Raw genomic sequence first — 22,697 nt, forward strand, 5'->3', positions numbered from 1 at the left:
GGGGGGGTTAGAATAGGCCCTCAGTATGCTTTACTTGTCGTAAGAGGCGACTAAATGAAGCGGTCCTTCGAATGAGACCGCAAAAACTAAGACCCCGTGTCACAGCAGGTGTGGCATGATAAAGATCTATTTAGTCGCCTCTTACGACATGCAAGGGGTACCGAGGATCTATTGTATTCCGGATCCTTACGGGAATACAAGCCAAAAAAAAATACCACTTGCAAATAAATTTGTTTGCTGAAAGCATATAGCAGATTAGCCACAACTATTTGTAACAAGGATATCAGTTTGGTAAGGGTAGTATGAAATATGAATATGAGTGCCGTTTAAAACTTTTCAATGTTCAAAACTTCTTATTTCCTTTTAATTGGCCATCTCAAATGCACAATCAGAGCAAGTAAATACTTCAAACACAATCAGAGCAAGTACATACTTCAAACACAGGCCCTTTGAATAAAATTTGGATCTAAACATACATGTAGAGTGGAAGATCGACAAGTTCAGAGTAACAAATTTTGTATTTAAATTCTAATTGTAGTGTTTCTAGGTCACGGTATCGTTATGATGTACGGCTGGAGATTTGTGTCGTATCTTAAAATTGCCTGTTCATTCCCAGTGCATATTTCCTACTAAATAGCCATTTCAAAACATTCCTAGGCTACGTAGATCAAAGCGAAATGTGTGATCAAATCTATTAAGAATCCCTTCGATCTGATATAATCACACGACAACTCCACTTTATATTTCGATAAATTTCTAGATTGATCATTTCCTAATTCTATTATTTTGATAAATTCCAAAGTCATTAACAATCACGTTGCTCTGTCGATGACGTCAGACATCAAATCTTCGTTTTGCCTGTCTCTTGTTTAGCAAAGGTGAAGATAACGAACAGTGATCAATGGCATATCTTCTATAAGCAATGCAAAATAGAGAGTGGAGCAAACACGGACCCCTGGATACCAGAGGTGGGATCAGATGCCTAGGAGGAGTAAGTATCCCCTGTCGACCGGTCACACCCGCCGTGAGCCCTATATCTTGATCCGGTAAACGGAGTTATCCGTAGTCAAAATCAGTGTAACACATCAGACAACATTTGACCCAATGATAGGTTGTATTGGCAAACTAGATCGTTATAATGACCATATAGAATTTGTGAAATGCTGACTTTAAACGAGACTGACAGAACCCCTGCACCATCAACTTGTGCAGATATCCTTTCAAATGACCATGATCAGATGAAAGTAATGTTCAGGGAATTGATTACTTTGCTTACTTTCAACACACTATCATCGGTTTTATAAGTCTATTTACATTGCACATATATTATTATATACCTCAAACTTTACTATAATGTTATTCATTAGCTATAATCATAATCATATATATATATACGCTTCCACAAAAAAGAATGTTACACTTGTTATATTGAATTATTCAGGAATGGAAAAAAAATCCAAAATATTTCATTACTATATATATAGCAACATGATTTTTCTGAGATGTTTTCGCTAATACACTTACACACATGTGTACAATGATTTGTTTCATTTTGCCCCATATCAATAAATAGATATATATTTTCTTTTTCTACATTATTTCAAAGTTGGCAGTCTTTCAGGTTTAGAATTACAAATTGCAAGTAACATAATGTTGAGTGCATGTACATGTATTTGGATTTCGAGAGAACTGGAAAGTTTAACCCTTTGTTCTCTGTGTTTGTGTATCTACCTTTCAATATGCATAAAGGCAACATAGAATTCTGAACATCTTTGAATTTTACTATACAACTACATACAAAGTTTGGATATTTTTATTCATATATCATTGCCATGCAGTCTGTAAGTCATGTACGATTCGTAGTATTATCAAAGTCGTGTAATAACTACCTCCTTACTTTGGGTACCATTTTCATCCGTTAAATATTTGCTTTCAGGAAAATTCAGTCTTGAATTTTCTCTAATGTGTTTTCTTTTCTCTACGAAAGTCAAGGATTGATTATCCCTGTCTGTTTTATGAATCTCTGGTGAATCTCTTTCGTTTTCAATATTGTTTTCGTCATCATAAGAATCAATGTTATCTGTTATTGGTACATCAAAATCATGTGACTGGGATCTAAACGAAGACGACAATTTCACATGTCCTCCAAATTTTTTAATTTCCTGGTCATCGAAGGCTCTATTTACAGTTCCTTTGTGGATTTCGTTAACATTGTCCAAACTTCCGTTGACGTCCCCATCTTGTTCTTTATCAGTTCCATTACCCATAATTCTTAGCACCGTATTTTTATCTTCCTCCGTGGTATACACATCTATCTCAACGTTCATGTTGGGGTCCTTGGCCCACTCCTGTTCCACTCCACTACCAAGGAGGACGAACGTCATGGCCCCTGTTAGTCCTACCCCGGTACAGATAAAGAAGACGGTCTGCCATTCCTCTCGAGTGCCCTAGCATGTACAGAAACCCGTTTGCTAACATAAGAAACACACACAAATTATCTTATTTTTTCAGAGTCACAATACGTCTATTTTTAAAGAATTAAATGTTAAGTAATCCAAATGTTTGTATTAAATGAAAGGTTATCAACACGCAAGGTGGTTTAATAGACAAAATTTAAAAATGGTGAAAGATATAGGAAATACTCTTCTTGAAAATTAACATTAGACCCTATGCAAAACACATTTCTGACATAGAATAGCCATTAGAATACAATTTACAAAGCTCATTGTGAAAAGGTTTATATTACGATGGTTTTTCAAAATATGCCGATAAATGCAAAGTTCAGCTAATAAGACATAAAGTTATTGTGTGCTATCTAAAATTTTACAAAGAGAGTCGACTCTTGCAAACATTTTGAAATCTCTATACATGTTTATAGGCAACATCGTATATAGCTATGAATTAGGTCATTGTGATGTTATGACAGTTTCCGAAAAGAACCTATATTTTGCTAATGAAACAGGTGAGATGGTTGGCTATTCTAGAATTACACTCTAAAACTTATACGGTACCAATTTCGATACACCAGATGCGCATTTCGACAAATAATGTCTCATCAGTGATGCTCGATCGAAATATTTGAAATACGAAATAACAATGAAGTTGTAGAGCTAGTATAGGGAAAAACAGTGTGCCAAAAAGTGGAGTCAAATTCGTCTAAGGATAAGAGCTATGCGTGAGGGAGTTAATCCTTAATTTTGAAATGAATTTCTAAATTTTGTAACAGCAATTAAATATACATCCGTATTTTCAAGCTAGTAACGAACTACTTAGTTACTGTATTTAAAAAAAAAGAATATATCAAGTATATAATTTGATATTGACGGATTATATCCAAGAAAAGTTGTTTGTGCACCATCATGTTTGTGTATCGATCTCGGAATGCAGACGCTTGATTCATAATGAAGAACAAATGTTTTTCAGTCATTTATGGATTTGTTTTTCAACATAAAATTGATTGATTGTTATGATTATAAAATTGAATTATCATTTATCGACGTTATCGTTGTATTAGTACGAAGAGATGGTTGTCAATTTTCTCATAATCAGTTATTGCGTATGAAGGTATATTGCACAATAATGACCGTGGCATTCCTTTGATCTTTGCAATAACCGTGGTAGAATATATAATGTATAATAATACACTTACGTTTTTGGTTAACTCCGATGTAACGATGGGTGAAAGTAATGCAGCTGCTGACGCCATACTACTTGTCATGCCGTTCAAAACACCGGCAAATCTAAATGTGGGGAATAATTTCAATTGCTTTGGAAATAAATCTCCTTTATACGACACTTCCTTCAAACAATTTTTTTCCACAATGATCAAAATAAAAAAAAAAATGAATACAAATTACACTGTACTGTATCTGATGTATGGAATGTCATTTATTTTCCATTGTTTCTTTGGAACATTTAATTGGAGTTATATAGGGAGGAGTGATATACATCACAGTGTTACATGTAATATCATAGAAATTTTACAAGTCCCTTCAAGTCCCTTTTTTAAAGGAATTTATTATTTGTATTTATTACAACCAAACTGAGCCATATATATACATTGTATATATATATACAAATAACGCTACCGGTCAACATTATTATGACGTCATAATTACCAAACGCTACCGCTTAACGTTATTATGACGTCATAAAGGACTCGTTTAATTGACGTCATAACAAAGACGTTACTAAACAATTTTTGTATACATATTCGAACTGCCTGATGAACCATGTAGACATGGAGAAAGCGCTAGCAGTAAATGATTGTTTTTTATGGAATGTGTCATTCTGATTTTCAATATTTATTTACAACTGTGCCGAATCAACTTCTAATATAAATATACATATATATATATATATATATATATATATATATATATATATATATACATACATATACATATGACAAGGGAAGTAACTCATCTACAAACCATATATACATAAACGTGTATATATATATATATATATATATATATATATATATATATATATATATATATATATGTATATATATATATATCCAAATATGAAAAGTTGCCTCAGTGTCCGGTAATCAATTCAATAGGTAAAATATTAAATAAAATATGACACCACGTTGTAAAACGTAAGCGCTTTCATTTTTAAAAAATCTTCAGACGTTTTACAAAATTATGTTGTTATGACTATATATATATATATATATATATATATATATATATATATATATATAATTTGCTTAAGTTTCAATTTTGCTGCAAAATTTTTAATTCTATATATTTGAAATAGTACATTTACAGACTTGCGTTTTAGTATTGGTGTTAGTGTGTGTTAGCGTGTTAGTATTGGTGTTAGTGTGTGTTAGCGTGTTAGTATTGGTGTTAGTGTGTGTTAGCGTGTTAGTATTGGTGTTAGTGTGTGTTAGCGTGTTAGTTTGAAAGATCTCATTCGTTTTCAATGATATTTATTACATCATTTACAATTGCTCATATACCTAGAAAAAAGAATATGTATTGCTATCTCGCTCTCTTTTATTCTCCCTCTCTCATACCTAGGTGCGATGTCGATAATCTGTAGTGCTATTTCGCTCTCTTTCACTCTCACTCCCTCATACCTAGGTGCGATGTCGATGTGGTTGACTCGGAAGCCCGCATTATTCAGTGATTGAATTGTCCAGTATGTCACCAGTAGAATGACAGCTGTTGTCCTCTCGGATTGCTCCATGTAACTCATCCAAATCAGAAACGGTGAAGACAACACCATACCTGCCATATTGATAGCGAATCTTCAAACATACTAAGGACCAATTCTCAGAATCATAAAGAATGCTAAATGAAATTATAAATTTCAAAATATTTTTTGCAATTTTGAATTAATACATAGACAATTGCATTAGGATTTCTTCATTTTGTGTCGTCTTACTTATTTTACCTGAGGCTTGAAAAATCTTTCTTGTGGCAGTTACCGAGAGATATCCCTTGTTCATTAGTTTATCTGCCAACATTCCGCTAGCAATGGCCGCGACAAACCGACCAATGGATGGTAAAGAAGACAACAAACCATTCTGAATGTGAAGAGAAAACATTTCAAAATAAAGAAATACGAGTCAAATTACACTAAATGTATACTCCACACTGTAGTATCAAAACTTTTAAATCTAAACATTTTCTATCTGTACTTTTATCATAACGTACCGTAGCAATCTCAAACTTCAAAACGTCGCTCATGTATAAAGGCAGGAAAGTCCCTATGGTCGTAACAAGAAAGGCGTGTGACATATGGGCTATCATAACTCCCCAGAAAGGACCGGAAGTCACGATTTTTATCCAAGGAGGGGAGGGCATCTACAATCCAGTAAATTTGTTTTTAATCATATCAATGCAAGATGAAGATAACGAACAGTGATCATTCTCATAACTCCTATAAGCAATACAAAATAGATAGTTGGGCAAACACGGACCCCTGGACACACCAGAGGTGGGATCAGGTGCCAAGGAGGAGAAAGCATCCCCTGTTGACCGGTCACACCCGCCGTGAGCCCCATATCCTGATCAGGTAAACGAAGTTATCTGCAGTCGAAATCAGTGTGCCAAGAACGGCTTAACAATCGGTATGAAACACGTCAGACAGCATTTGAGCCAATAAGAGGTTGTATTGACGAACTAGATCGTTATAACGACCATAGAATTTGCAAAATGCTGACTTCAATCGAGACTGTTGAAACCCCATTACCATCAACTTGTTTGTCAGTAGCTTACCTCGATTTAAAAACTGACTATAGGCAGAACAAGCTCTTGCATATCGAATCAATTGAGATATATAAACACCATATGCAGGTGATAATAGAATATTGCTACATAAATATGGGAAGTTGACGATGGAGAAGCTGAAATCATCCCGTTTGTCATACAGTGGAGTTGTCAGTTTGCCGTTAATGTCTACTTTCAATAAAGTATCTAAGTATGAAGCAGAAGTGGACGCCTCTGTGGTGTCCTTTATTTCGAGCTCACAGGGATATATCAAATCAACATATGAATGATAGCTATTATTGTTAATAAACAAAACGTCATCGATATATCTAAATGTCGAATTGAAGGCCACAGCGAGAGATTTTTTCTTCTCGCGTAGAAGGTTTTGAATAAATTCTGCTTCATATGAATATAGAAACAGGTCAGCTAACAAAGGAGCACAATCCGTGCCCGTGGGAATTCCAACAGACTGTTGGAAAAATGTTCATGCTTCTGAATGTTCATTTTATTTTATGGAATGTTGATAATATACATGTATAAGATGTTAATTTTCCCTAATGCAATTTTTGTCTTTACTGAGATCTGGAACGTGCGCATTTTATCTGGAAAAAAGTTGGTTACACCTCGATTATAAGTCATCCAGGTAATCTTATTTTAGTTGCCACCTCTTTATATTGATTATATGGTTATAAATTCTTACCTTTTCTAGTGTGCTGTCCCGTCGTTTATAGTTGATGATTGCCCGTTCTTTCCACGTAATTCTGGGATGATCATCCGGTCTGTCGTATACCACACACACCCATAACAGCAGAGACAACACATTGGCAATGCCTGGGTGTCATGCATCAGTTCAAAAGGGAAGGTGTATTGATTATATATAGATGTATTTAACTGATTCCATAAGTTATGATTACAAATAGGAAAACAAAGAAAACCTCACATACAATGTATGTTGATGAAGAAATATTATTTGATAATTGTGTAGGTGATACTTACAAAAGACGTAGAAAATGAACGGCCATCCGTTATGAATTGGAATGATGCATATAAATCCAGAGAGCGAAAAGGAAAATATTGATCCGATCATCATACCTAAAGGTTATACACTGTACTACATTGATCCGAACATCGAACTTTCAAGCTATATCACATTATTCTGATCATCAAACTTTAAAGGTTACAATACATTGAACACTGAAATCCAAGTATGACATTACGAAGAAAGGCGGATAATTTTCTGCTATGACCTGATGAGAACTGAAAATTGACTTTGGTAAATATTGATTTTCTGTTTCGATAATAAACCCTTAAAACGTATGTGTCCTGAACACATATAATACATTCATCGCCTCCTCGTTTGACGAAAAAGAATATTTTATTTCATGATTGCTGACGTGTTTTATACCAAGTGTTAAGCCGTCCTTAGCACACTGATTTTGACTACGGATAACTCCCTTTACCTGATCAAGATACAGGGTTCACGGGTCACTTCGGGTGTGACCGGTCGACAAGGGATGCTTACTCATCATAGGCACCTGACTCCACCTCTGTTATATTCAAGGGTTCGTACTGAATTTATTACTAGTATATGTATGGGGACCTAATGTGAAGATAACGAACGGTGATCAATCTCATAATCCCTAAAGATAATTAAGATTAAGAATAGGGCAAACATGGGCCCTGGGCATAGCAGAGGTGGGATAATATGCCTAATGAAAGGTGAATATAACGAACAGTAATCAATCTCATAACTCCTATAAGCAATACAAAATAGATAATTGGACACACCAGAAGTGGGATCATGTGCCTAGGAGGAGCAAGCATCCCCTGTCGACCGGTCATACCCGCCGTGAGCCCTATATCCTGATCAGGTAAACAGAGTTATCCGTATTCAAAATCAGTGTGCCAAGAACGGCCTAACAATCGGTATGAAACACGTCAGACAGCATTTGACCCAATAAGAGGTTGTATTGGCAAACTAGATCGTTATGACGACCATAGAATTTGCGAAATGCTGACTTCAATTTATTGAAACCCTGTACCATCAACTTGTTTGTCAGTAGCTTATCTAGGTTTAAAAACTGACTACAAGCAGAACAAGCTCTTGCGTATCGAATCAGTTGCGAGATATAAACACCATATGCAGGTGATAATGGAATATTGCTAAATAAATATGTGAAGTTGACGATGGAGAAGCTGAAGTCAAATTATACACAAGTAACAGTAATCAACTTTGATATCAATGTAGTATTACGCTGTGAATTTCACTGTGTTTGAGTTTCCGTACCTGCATTTGCAGTAGCAACTATCTGAGCACGCTCAGACACTGGCGCCCATTTGGAAATAATCGCCGTCAAACTAGGTTGTAGACCTCCCTATAAAAATAAAACGTAATACAGTATGATTTTCACCGAAATCTGGTCCTTATCCCAAAACATAAAGAGAGCATTTTAAGATATTTCACATTTACCGCAGACAGTTCGAAATATCATATCAGGAATACAATAATGTAGTAATGGACGTTAGTGAGGACCAGCAAGTCAACTTTATTGGTCGCGATGTCCTAGTTATTAGAACACTTTCTTCGCAACTGGAAGTTCAGAATTCTATTCTCGATCACAATGCGGCGTCTAACCTAAGACGTTTAACATATGGAATGACTGTTTCTTTGCCAAAGGTACGGTATTACCAATGAAAGTCACGGACTTACTGGTATCAACTTCAAAATGATGGCTCCGTGTCACAACAGGCCTTGACATGATAAAGAACCACCACTAATTCGAACTTGAGTGTCATGTGTAGGTCTATTCGCAGCATTTTAATTGTAGCTGGTGACGCTCAAGAAGTCTGGGAAAATTATTCAATTCAGACATAAAATTACATAAAAAGCAAAGTAAACCCCAGTTTTTACGTAAAAAGATATAGGGAACATTGCAATATTTCACATTTACCGCGGATAGTCCGATGCAGCATCGTAGAACTACAACAGTGTAGGGATTGACGGTGGCAGCAATTGGTAAGACAGCTGACAGAAGAACCAGACACAACGTCATAACAATCACCACCTTCTTCCCACTAAATCTTCCAGACAGATACCCGGCAATCAAAGGCGATATGGGGAATGCGTAGAAATAGGACTGCAAAATTAGGCCCTCCATCTCACTGTCCCAAACAATGTCCCACTGCTACAATTTCAACTAATGGCATTTTGAAAAATCCTTATTTAAACTTGTGAGAACTGTTCATTCTAAACCAAAAATACATACTATTATATTTTCATTTTCTAAACGTACAAACAAACAAAAATATCAGGAAAATTTACCCCTCTCTGAGCTGTGGAATTCATCGTTTCATTTGTGCTTGATTGGTTTCCCATGTTAAAATTGGATCCGGCGTCATAATTGGATTCCATGCACACGACAACCATGCTCATACATTGTCGTAACATAATAGAACACGTGACCATCATTAAACCTGAAAATGCTATCATCCAGCGACATGATGTGTATTTTTCCAGAAAACTTAGAGTAAGCAATTGTTTGGAACTGTAGGATGGAACTGTCGAGGAATTTCGGATGGAGATCCCAGATCTCTGATGCTCTTTGTCGTTAGATTGTACGTCATCTATGAAGGAAACTCTTGACGATCTCTTTGTCGAAACATCGAAAATTTGGTCTTGTTGTTTAAAAGAAAATATGTTACGTTGTTGTCATTGAAAATAATGCAATAATCTAACAAATGCACAGTTTACCTGAAAGCTCAGATTACATGTAGATAAATTATCTGTAAATAAATCGTCTATGTTGAATAAAAAACCTTTACACTTTGGACTTGATAAGACAACTTAAATTGTGTAAGTATGAAACGTAAATTTTACTCAAAAAATATCCAGCTGGTAGTAATTATCTTAAGATATCGTCAATAAAATCGGATATATATCTAATTTGAAGATATCTCCGATTCGATTTAAATGAGAGGTGAAGATAATGAACAGTGATCAGTCTCATAACTCCTATAAACAATACAAAATAGAGAGTTGGGGAAACACGGACCCCTGGACACATCAGAGGTGGGATCAGGTGCCTAAGAGGAGTAAGCATCCCCTGTTGACCTGTCACACCCGCCGTGAGCCCTATATCCTGATCAGGTAAACGGAGTTATCTGTAGTCAAAATCAGTGTGCCAACAGTGGTCTAACAATCAGTATGAAACACATCAGACAGAATTTGACCCAATGATAGGTTGTATTGGCAAACTAGATCGTTATAACGACCGTAGAATTTGCGAAATGCCGATTTTAAACGAGAATGTTGAAACCCCTGTATCATCAACTTGTTTGTCAGTAGTTTATATACTACTGAGGCCATACGAGTGCTATGTCATGGCTGCTGCACCTCTGCCAATTTAGTTTCTTTATGATCCTTAGCTCAAAAGCACTAGCCAAGTGGACTGCACTCGTTTTTTGCTCAAAGCAGGCAAAACAGAACAAGTTTGAGAATAGAAAATGTCATTTATTTAGTAAATGACGAAAAGTATATACAGTACAGGGGGTCATTAAAACCAAGTAAAAATTAAGATCATATGCTGCAAATGACTAGATGACCCCCTGTTACATACATCTATAAAATTGACATTGAGAAAGAGAACATATATACACAAAATAAAAACATCCGATAGGGGGTCTAACAAGATGACCCCCTATTGCATACACATATGTAAAAAGACCAGCATAAAAATATTGCCTGCCCACAAAAAAGGGTGGGTAGCAACAAGAAATCAAGGCCATGAATCCAAGGCAAAATGAATTGGATTAACCCCACCCAAAGGCCACTTGGCAAGTAGAGAGATAAAACCACACATAAGAGGGGGCATGGAAACCAAGGCATATATATGATTTTACCAGTGACAAACAAAAAGGACAAAAAATGTACACACATAAGGTATTGATATCATGTAATCAGCGTGCACTTGACATAACAATAATTGATGAAGTGCCAGCCAGGTCAACTCTGTAGACAATAGAAATTACAGACACACAGTTCTGGTTATGCAAATATCAACAGCAGACAACTTCTGAACTGTTATGAAAAGAAAATGAAGTGCGGAAAGCAGAACCATAATGTATTCAAAACATAACAATGGTTTTTTGAACAGAAATGACAGCAGACTACTTCTGACCTGTCATTAAATATTTGCCTAATAAAAAGAAGCAGGAAATTGAAACATATCTGAAAATTGCAGCATCAAAAATGGCATTACATGAACAGCAGCCATATGCTGACCTGTCATGAAAATCCCTAAAACCTAAAAGAGTTTATACGGATAAACGGCGGAATGCATCAGAATTCCATCTTCCTAACTTTTGGATAAGATGGTCTGAGAAACCCCGGGAGGCTGGATAGGTAGCAGCACCAATACGAAAGCTATGGCCCTTAAAATTGTTGGGATCAAGACCACTAAACTGAACTGCAGCTTTTAAATAAAAGCTTGAGTTGGGTCCTGCAGATCCAGAACTTTGTGAACATAACTAATCGCTGATATATGAGAAGCTATGCTGCTAGGTGAATAATTGTTCAGAAACAAATGACCAATGAAATACACACCTCTACCACTGAAACAGGCAGGGAGAGGGTGGGTTTCCATGTTTTGAGCATATCCCATGCATGCCTATAGGCTTGAACTGAAGATTGAGATAATGCTGAAGATAGTAAATGTCTGGAAACTGGGCTTAAATTCTCAACAGGTCCACAGTTTGGTTTTGATTCAAATGAGGGGCTACCCTGAAGGCGGCCTGTAATTGAAAATGAGTTTATCTGCCAACATATTGTTCTTGCCCGGAATATGTTTAGCTTTAAAAAATATATTATATGTCAAAGATGTGAGCGCAAGACGCCGGACAAGTTTCATAAGAGTTTCCCTTACAGGATTGCTTATTGACCACATGAACAACAGCTTCATTGTCCGACATAAACAAAATTTTTCTATTTACAAGAATTGCCCCCCAAATTTCAAGTGCTAGCACAAATGGAAACAACTCTGTAATGGCAATTTGATATTGGTCTAAGTCTGGTACTGAGTCCCAATGTAAAGCAAACCATTCTGTGCCAAGAACCCCCGCAAAGCCAATGGCGCCTGATGCATCCGTAAACAACATTGCCTGATCAGATGAAGTGAAGAAATCTGGCAAGATTACTGACCTACCATTGTAATGTTCAATAAAATGAGCCCACATTTGCAAGTCCGCCCTAGCTGCGCATGTAAGACGAATAAAATGAGATGGATTTGACATGCCACAAGTAAGATCTATAATGCGTCGAAGAAAAGCCCTACCTGGAACAACCACTGAACAAGCATAATTCAAAAGACCTATGAGAGATTGGAGTTGTTTGAGAGTAACTTTTTTCCTATGCTTAATTTCATGTAACTTGGCACGTAATTTGACAAGCTTTTGTTCTGGTAACCTACATATCATAGCATAAGAATCCACCTCAATACCATAAATGGTTAATACAGTTGTTGGAAAATGAGTTTTTTCCATCTTGATGGGAATACCACTATCCTGACTTATGACTATAAACTGATTTAAATCCTGCAAACATTTTTATGAATGCCTTGGCCCGATAAAGAAGTCATCAAGCATGTGAGACATACCTGCCGCATTAAATGAACTGTATTTTGCCAGGGGATGTAGATGGACTCTTTGAGCTTTCTGAATTGCTCGTCATACAAACGGAAAGCATTGTCCCCATGCAAGTATTGCATTTCTCTAATCATGTGACAATACTTTAATAAATTTGGACCCTCATGGGGGAACTATTCTATATATATGGCGGAGAAGGTCAGAAATGAATCAGTCCATTGACTGAGGGAAATGGGGTATTATATTACTCGAAAACATATTTAAAGAAATGATGTAGTACTATCCATCAAATTGTAACATCATATACTACCAACAATGACAAAAAGGTACTAATATTAACAGCTCCATATCATATAAACAGAGCAACTTTCCTTTTATGTAAATTATAACATCAAGGTGTGCAAAGCTCCACCAAAAAGCAAATAGATATATATCAAGTAGGTACATATGCTGCATATGTAAGACAAGTATGATCATCAACTCACAAATGAGCCACATGGTCAGACATAAGTACTGGCACAATAATGTAGTTTTGTTTCTCATGATCATGAAAACAGGCTGTAAGTGACAAGCCTGCGCAAACACCACAAAAACAGCGCAAGACAAGTATGACCATTGACTCACAAATGAACGACATGGTCAGTCAAAAGCAATGACACAATAATGCAATTTTGCTCCTCATGATCAGAAAACAGGCTGTAAATGACAAGCCTGTGTAAACACCACAAAAACAGTGTAAGACAAGTATGACCATTGACTCACAAATGAGCGACATGGTCAGTCAAAAGCAATGACACAATAATGCAATTTTGCTCCTCATGATCATGAAAACAGGCTGTAAATGACAAGCCTGTGCAAACACCACAAAAACAACGTAAGACAAGTATGACCATTGACTCACAAATGAGCGACATGGTCAGTCAAAAGCAATGACACAATAATGCAATTTTGCTCCTCATGATCATGAAAACAGGCTGTAAGTGACAAGCCTGTGCAAACACCACAAAAACAGCGTAAAAACTGAACCAGGACATAATCCACAGTTCGTTAGCAAAAAATGCAAACAACTTCCACAAGAAGTCACAGGTATGAACTGGGACATAATCCCTTGTTCGTTATCAAAAGTGCAGTATAAATATGCCTTCTTCCAAAGCAAATATACAAAAAATTGTCAAAATCAAGTATCACATGCAAAAGGTGATGAACAAATATGAGAGATACATCTATACATGTTTCTGATATCAACCATAGACCAGTAAATGGTGTTTATAAATACACACTGTACATGAACTAAACAAAGACTGACACCTGGTATAATAATAACAACCAGATAACATGTACATGTATAACATATAAAGGAACAAATGCACTTATACTGGCCTGAGTAAATTGTGGTAATGAAGAATGGCCGAACGAATGCTTCGCCAATATCTGTGCATTGGAGAGGACGACATAACATGGACTGATTGGCGTGGACATTGGAGATGGACACCATCACGACTAAATAATTGAGGTCAGACCAAAACCCTCTGTGATGCCAGAAATGCACTCCATTTTGAATGGAACATCCTTCCTTCAACAGCTAATAGGTGACGACAATCTTGTGATTGAAAACTCTCGAAGATGCCCACGGCTGACGGCGCAGTAGTTGACCAATAACCACCACCGAGATTCCAAGTCCCTCGTGCATAAAAGCAGCTAATGATAGAATATCACGGTCCAAAGTGATGCAGTCGGATTGCGCAATGTCATTTTGTCCCAATTGAATAAAACACATACAAGGTATGTTAGAGAAGTTCAAAAAGTTCGAAGACACCAGCTGTGACACATGCAACCCTCCTCGAGCGCGCACAGATACGCGAAATTTCTCCACATCTAAGTTTAAATTCCGTAACGTTCCAGCGATTGCATGTAGTGATGTAGACGTGTAATAAAAGAATGTCCAATCAAACAAACACTGAACAAATTCGAGCTGTCCATGTTGCGGTCCATCTCCATACTAGTTAGAACCGGATTTTCTCAACCCACGCTATCTCGACCCACGCTATCTGTATACCATTAGATCAGAGCAAAAAATCCATCAAAGATACACAAACACTCACCGTTGAGTGAGAATGGAATATTCTGCAAACAAAAATAATCCTTCCGTAATTCAATCCTCAACTTGTGACAATGAAATCTTGCTATACGGAGTGTTTATACAAAAATTGCTGCTCTGAACTAGCGTGGCTCCTGGTACATAGTAAACAAACAGACAAAGACCACGTGACGAATATGTTACATTTGATTGGATGAAATACAGCAACTAAGGAGAAGGGTAAAATTAGATCCAAAACAGCCATTACTCCACCCAGACATAACAACAGGTCAGGGTAAAGTGAGAGACAAATACCTCGCACGTCACATAAAAGTTATTATTTACAATAATCACTGATTTATGTCATAAATACTGGGAATCGTGTACTGAATTTTATCACAGACTCACTTAATTACTTGTGGAACATGTTAGTGCAATTTTTATTGAAAATCCTCGCATATTTTAATAATTTTTTAAAGTCATAACTTTAGTTGTTTTCTTTTCTCTGTGCCCACTGATCCGTGACCATTATCTGTACGAAGTACTTTGCACCGTTTGTTCACTCCTATAGAGGAGCTGTATCACGGTTTTCCGTACACAACTTTGTGCCATTAAAGCTGACATGAATTAATAAATACGTACACCTTTCTCATATTATCCGCCATATTTCTCTCAGGTAGCCTAATTTACTCTACCCGTATATACCCCAAATGTGATTTTCACACGTGAGTGGTTTTTCTAGGTGGACTCGACCAGTGCATATCTCCGATAGTAATATATAGGGAATGAGAAACAAATAAAACCACATTTTAAAACATGCTTTGCTCAAAATTACAAAATATTTATTGTATACCAATGCAACATTCCGAAAGTTTAGATAATTTAGAAAAAATGCAAAAAAAGAAAGAAGCTTTTCTTGCATACTTGCAAGTGCGTGCAAGTATTTGCAGTTTCTTATTTAATAAATGTGGAGAAATGATTTGCCAATTACATACTGATAGAATGGAATACGCAAAGAGCATAAAATATATTATTTATATCAATTCTTGCAAAATAAAGGTGCATGCCATATGCATAATATGTAATGCACAAGGTATATTCGCAAAAAAAAAAAAAAATAAATAAAAAACGTATCAAATACGGCCGTCTATTCAACAGGTATCGGAGATGTGCACTATACAATTTGCGTCGAGTTCAACGCAGAATGTAATAACGCAAAATGGCATAGATATATAAGATCTATTGAACGCCAAATTAGCATAAAATGAAGTAATTGAAAATCACATTATTTAAAGATATGTTTAATTTTTAATTATTGTGCGCTTTAAATGAATCAAACAAATCTGTATTATCAATTAATGAGAACAATATTGAGTTACTAGTACTGTTCTCTTTTATTGAATTAACAATATCATTTGTCTTTAAAATAAGAGCGCGATTATTACAAGGTCATCGGTTCCTCTCTCTCTCTCTCTCTCTCTCTCTCTCTCTCTCTCTCTCCCTCTCTCTCTCTCTCTCTCTCTCTCTCTCTCTCTCTCTCTCTCTCTCTCTCATCCCATACACTCGTACAGTGTTGTATATGATGCATAAACAATTTATGTACCTAAATGATTTCCTGATTTATAAATCTTTAATACTCTGACCAGTAAATCATATGGTATTAGGATTCATGCACAATACATGGTAAATATTATACTCTGATACTTCCCCTGATTAAAGATAGCTGATCGGCACGGGCTAAGTGTGTCGCAGTCTGTACAATGGACAATGGTATTTACTGTTGGAATGCAAATGGAGTTTATCGTTTTATTTCATGGATTTTGCAAATAAAGGGAGTTTTACTACTACTTCGAGTATTTTTGACAAGTGTACACGTACATCTTCGGTCCTTTACAGATATTACGAGTAGACCCAGGTAAATAGTCGTCCGCATTCGATGCGTTTTCATGGCGAGCATACATGTCATGTTTATAAGTACAGTAGTATTTATGTATTTGCTTTTTACTTGAAGTAATTGTGAATGGTATAGATTGTATACCCTTTGCTTATTCCATTTTATCAATAGATAATAGATGAAATATTTCTCCGCGTTTTTGTATGGTTTTGACATATTTACTGCAAATGTACGCACATTCACATAAAGAAAAGGCATTATATATATATATTTATCCAAAGCCTTTAAAACGATTTACTATTGTACGATATGTTTATCATAATTTTGAGCACTGCGCGGTGTTCCAAAACGTGATTTCATTTCTTCTTGATGTCCTATAGATTAGTATCGGAGATGTACGTGTTACCTGTCGAAGCTACCCGTACAGGTAAATTGAAGACACTGATGTGAAGTGAAGCATAGCAAAACTCGTCCCCTTATATACCATGCGAACCCTGATACATATGGCGGATTAGCAGAGAAATATGGCGGACATATAGAATTATACTATATTTATTAATTCATGTCAGCTTTAACCGCACGAAGTACTTCACCATATATCCACTTTCATAGAGGAGTCGTACAAAGAAAAGCAACCCTGTGAAGTTATATACGCTGAATTGCAGATCTGTTAAAAACAAGGCGTTAGCAGTCTCCGATCTCGTAATCTCAAATGCTAATGACTGATTGCTCTAACAGAAATCTAGTTAGGAACTGACACTGATAAAGTTGTTCTGTCCTATCTTGTTCCTGAAGGTTATGGTATATATCACATACCGAGAAAACATCGAGGTGGAGGCATAACTCTGATTCACAATAAGAACCTGTGTGATAAATCTGGAATGCATTATTTCCTCTCAAAACTCAATATTGCGTGCCTGTATTGTATATCGTCCACCTCCGTCAAAATCAAATAAACTCAAAGTACCTGCAATTTTTGATGAATGGTCACAATACTGTTAGCAACAACAGGGAGATAACACTTGATATACCTTAGTGCACTTCGCACTTTATGACGTCACAATAAAAAATGCGTCACAACATAGTTGTATCGTGGGAAAATTTCATAATATTACTTGTTATTTACTAGGTACCGCTGTCAAGTGTCAAGTGGCGTATGTGTAAATATCCATATCAAAATAAAAATAATGTTTCTCAAATTATCATTTATATATATATAAATTATTTTCTTTGATATCATAAAAGTCTACAATTTTTATATATACTATGCGCTACGGTAATTTCCATGTTATGGTGACCTTGAAATCGCCACTAATGGGCATCGGCATTTGGAATACTTGAAGAAAGTTAGTTGTTTGTAAACAACGGCATGGCTCTGGTAAAAGATGATGATCGGTACCGGGTGCTGATATTTTGTGTGAAACCACGAGATGATCACATGTAATCTCTGCGAATCTTGCTAGGGAAAGTAGGATTTATTTTGATGCTGTTATAAATCGATCATTGTTTGTGAATAATATCCTCAAATTTGACAAAGTTCGACATTAACGAAGCTAGAAATTTTTATGACACTCCCAAGATGTTTTGAAAAACATAAAGCTGACTATGCTTTACCCCTCTAATTACATGCATTTTATATTTCAATTCTATGACATCTACCTGCGCCGATCGAGCAATTTATCGTATGAACTCTGAAATGTAGAAAACGCGATTGATATGATCACGTAAGAATAAAAGAATAGTCTTCTCTAGTATATCTTAAAATATTCTTAATCTTGTCTAAGGAACATCTGCATAACGGCATGGATCCTCTCGACATAGAACATATTTGTTAAGTGTCATTTTTACTAACTTTACGTTAATCATCCCCTCTCTAGATCCGCCACTGATCGGGCTTTATATTGTCGCGAAGGCGACAGTCGTCTATTCAACCAAACTCCGTACAGCGTCAAATTCTCCGGGACTACTTTCCCCTACGAATAATGATATTGGAGTTGTAGCGTAACGGAACATACTGAGCTGACCGGAGCTTGCTATTCAACTATGTAAACAAACATCAAGTTATGGAACAAGAAGAGGGAACTCATTTCAAAGATATAGCATAAAAGACAGGTTCGGGCTAATGAAACACGGATTTTTTTTACGAAGCGTGACCGTGGAAAACACGCCGGAAATTGAAGATATAGATATTGCATTGTGTTGAATTTAGAAAAAAAATCTTAATTTCTAATACATGTTATTCTACAATATTTGACAAATAGATATAAATATCATTTATCATTTTGGTGCTGGAATTGTATTTTGCTCATGAAAATGCTCAATGCACTCTTCAAAAGTTTTACAATAATGAAACAAAGTGACAAATCGCATACATGAAATAATTCTATTTGATCTGTTACCATGGAAACAAAGCCCGGTAGGTAGTAATTTATATGCTTTCTTAAATGTTTATGGTCCAAATATTATGTTTAAAGTGAACTTTTTCTGACGTAGACCTATTTACATTTTATTCAAGATATAAAAAAATTGCTACTTTTTGTGTTTTAAAATAAATTTCTTCACCAATTAGTATAATCTGAAAGATGATACTCTTTTTAAAAATTCTACCAGCCTTTTACCCCTCAACTTTGCCTCGTGTAATATTTATACTACTAGTATTCCCTTTTGTACAAAGATCTTGAAACTGTGAAACGTCACAAAATTAAGCCCATCTGGTCAAAAAACAACACGGGCAATTTTTTTTAAAAAAAAATCAATTTTTAAAAGATAAAATCCTACTAAACATACTGATAAGTAACATGACTTTCTTCGCCACATGTCAAAATGTCGCAAACCTTACTTTAAGTCACCATGCTTTAGCACCGGAAGAGCTTGTAATTACAGGAGATTTAAACTTTCATTAGGACATTCAAAACATTCAACAAACATTCAACAATTTCTACAATCATTACATAGCATAACTCCGTTTACCTTATCAGGATATAGGGTTCACGGCGGGTGTGACCAGTCGACAGGGGACACTTACTCCTCCTAGGCACCTGATCCCACCTCTGGTGTGTTCAGGGATACGTGTTTGCCCATCTATCTATTTTGTATTGCTTATAGGAGTTATGAGATTGATCACTGTTCGTTATCTTCACCTTTCATGAGCATGGTCTGAAGCAACTGGTTAACAAACCAACTCATGTCCGTGGACATATTCATTATGTGGTAGTTACCAGAGAAAATAGCCGTGTTATGCAATCAATGCCAACTTTGGACGATAATTTTATTTGTGACTCTAGAGGCTTGTCATCGGGAGATCAGAAAGGCATAACTTCTTTGATTCACTTATGCAAACCACCAAAACAGTGAGTTTTAGAAAATTCCGGAAAATTGATATTGTGAATTTTGCGAGGGACATCAAGGAGTGAGTCACACCGAGTTCTAATGATCTTAGTCTTGAAGATCTAGTTGATATGTATCATGAAGGCGTTCGGTTGACTGTTGAAAAAGATGCACCTATGCAAACCAAAACATTTGCTATATGACCAAACCCGCAGTGGTATAACGAGGAGCTACATTCCGCTAAAAGGGAGAAACTTAAAGCCGAAAGGGTTTGGAGACGATTCAGGGAGAAACTTAAAGCCGAAAGGGTTTGGAGACGAACCAATACAGAATCGTCAAATTTACAAGAGAAAGTGTCTCCAAAGTAGTAAACTGCTTTTCAAAAGTAAACAGGAATATTATTCAAAAAGCATATTGGAATGCGGAAACGATACAAAAAAGTTGTTCAAACTTACAAATAAACTCCTTCGTAACAACGAAGTTGTTTTACAAGTGGATGGTAGTGACCGGTCTTTGTCGAATGATTTTGGAAATTATTTTCTTGGCAAAATTCAAACTATCAGAGAAACTTTACAATCTCAAAATTATACAATTGGAAATTCCGCTGATGTTTTATCAGCTGATTTAAAATTTACTGGTGAGCCGTTAATTGAATTTTCTCCGACATCTCCTGATGAAATTAGGAAGCTTCTGATGAGTTCGCCTTCTAAGAGCTGCGAAATTGATCCTATACAAACATACGTATTAAAACAATATATAGAAAGCTTTATTCCGATAGTAATGCCTTTAGTAAACTAATCTCTTAGTTATTATTCTGTTCCAAACATCTTCAAACACTCAACTATCTGACCACTCTTGAAGAAACCTTGATTAAATAAGGAAAACTTGAAAAACTATCGTCTGGTTTCAAATCCCCCTTTTGTATCCAAAATTGTTGAAAAAGTAGTTTCGGCGAGAATTGCTAGACATCTAAACACAAACAACTTAATGTATAGTAAGCAGTCGGTGTACCGGTCTGGCCACTCAACCGAGACTGCTAAATTGAAAGTGCATCATGACGTAGTTGCGGCTCTGGATAATAACTGCTGTTGTATTTTTGTGATGTTAGATTTCTCAGCCGCATTTAATGTTATTGACTATCAGATTCTTTTTCAACGAATTGACTATACTTACGGTATATCTGGGTCAGCTTTATCTTGGATCAGGTCGTATTTGACTGGTAGACGCCAGTGGTTCTGAATTATCCGAATCCCAAGAAATAAAAATTGGCGTCCCTCAAGGTTCCGTTCTCGGGCCTCGACTTTACTCTCTGTTTACTTAACCCATCGGTCATATATGTGATATTCACAATATGGATTATCTTCAATTGCTACGCTGATGACAGTCAGATTTTTATCACGGTTGAACCACAGGACAGCTGGGATGATATTTTAGAATGACTTCTGGCATGTCTAACAGATACTCGCAACTGGATGGGTTCAAACTTATCAAAGCTGAATCAGGACATAACAGAACTCATGGTGTTCGTTCCGAAACGAAATAGATCTGAAAATCTTGAATTTCACATTTCGTTCGGAGAAAACATTATAACTGAGGCCGATTGTGTGAAAAATCTTGGGACAATTTTTGACAAATCACTTACTATGGACAAGCAATGTAGTTGCGTTGCAAGATCATGCTACTTGCACATCCGTCGGATAGGTAGCATTCGTCCATTCATCTCTAAGGTTGCATCTAAGATATTTGTGAACTCTTTGGTAACATTGAGATTAGATTATGGAAATGCCCTATTATATGGAGTGAACAAGCAATACAGGAACAAACTTCAGCGTGTACAGAACACTGCTGCCAGAGTGGTAATGCGGACAGGGAAATACGAACACATTACGCCTGTTCTGATCCAGTTGCATTGGCTTCCAGTCAAGTACCGTATTTAACTCAAACTTTTGTTGTATGTTTACAAGTGTCTTCACAACATGGCTCCTAGATAGTTGTCAGAACTGATAACACCATACACACTGACGAGATCGCTAAGATCGGAATCAGCCTGTCTGGTTACAGTCCCTGTAACCAAGACAAAAACTTATGGAGGGAGGATATTTGACATGGCGGCAGCGACACTCTGGAACGGTCTGCCATGTGGACTTAGAAATGTGAAGAAACTCGACTGTTATCAAAGAAATTTAAAGACCAACCTATTTCGTCTTGCTTTTAATGTGTGATCTGTGATTCTGTTTTTTATGTGTATTTATTAGTTTTCCCTAGAACATTTATGCCAATAGTGTTCTACCTTTTGACTTAACATATAGAGTACTTTTTAGATACTTAGTATAGTGTTCTACCAAAAAAAAAAACCCACAACAAACACACAAAAAAACTCTTACTATCGATCTTAATAATAATGTTTTATTTTGATAACTTTATAGATGTAGGATTTTTTTTTCATACTGTCATTTAATTCCATTTAATTGGGGTTTTTTTTATTGTTGCTTTCCTCACCGCTACCTTTGTAAAGCGCCTTAGAGTAATTTGT

General features: G+C 36.1%; 1 protein-coding gene across 5 annotated transcripts; it reads right to left on the bottom strand.

The window, feature by feature from the left end:
- Positions 1–1,799: 1,799 nt before the first annotated feature.
- On the bottom strand, positions 1,800–22,126 carry LOC125671378 (uncharacterized transporter slc-17.2-like). Of its 5 annotated transcripts, XM_056139980.1 has the most exons (11): positions 21,338–22,126; positions 9,550–9,902; positions 9,179–9,412; positions 8,515–8,602; positions 7,224–7,319; positions 6,928–7,058; positions 5,673–5,822; positions 5,410–5,542; positions 5,093–5,243; positions 3,650–3,740; positions 1,800–2,447 (listed from the first exon to the last, which is right to left on the bottom strand). In XM_056139980.1, the coding sequence occupies exons 2-11, from the start codon at positions 9,715–9,717 to the stop codon at positions 1,869–1,871; spliced, it is 1,821 nt and encodes a 606-aa protein (XP_055995955.1). In that variant the 5' UTR covers positions 9,718–9,902; positions 21,338–22,126; the 3' UTR covers positions 1,800–1,868. The 5 variants fall into 5 exon arrangements, with proteins under 5 accessions (XP_055995955.1, XP_055995938.1, XP_055995939.1 ...); XM_056139963.1 differs by lacking the exon at positions 21,338–22,126 and having other exon boundaries at positions 5,030–5,243; positions 5,401–5,542; positions 9,550–15,035; XM_056139964.1 differs by lacking the exon at positions 21,338–22,126 and having other exon boundaries at positions 5,030–5,243; positions 9,550–10,345.
- Between the last annotated feature and the right edge of the window lie 571 nt (positions 22,127–22,697).

The sequence above is a fragment of the Ostrea edulis genome, chromosome 1 (assembly GCF_947568905.1).
Source record: "Ostrea edulis chromosome 1, xbOstEdul1.1, whole genome shotgun sequence".
Taxonomy (NCBI): domain Eukaryota; kingdom Metazoa; phylum Mollusca; class Bivalvia; order Ostreida; family Ostreidae; genus Ostrea; species Ostrea edulis.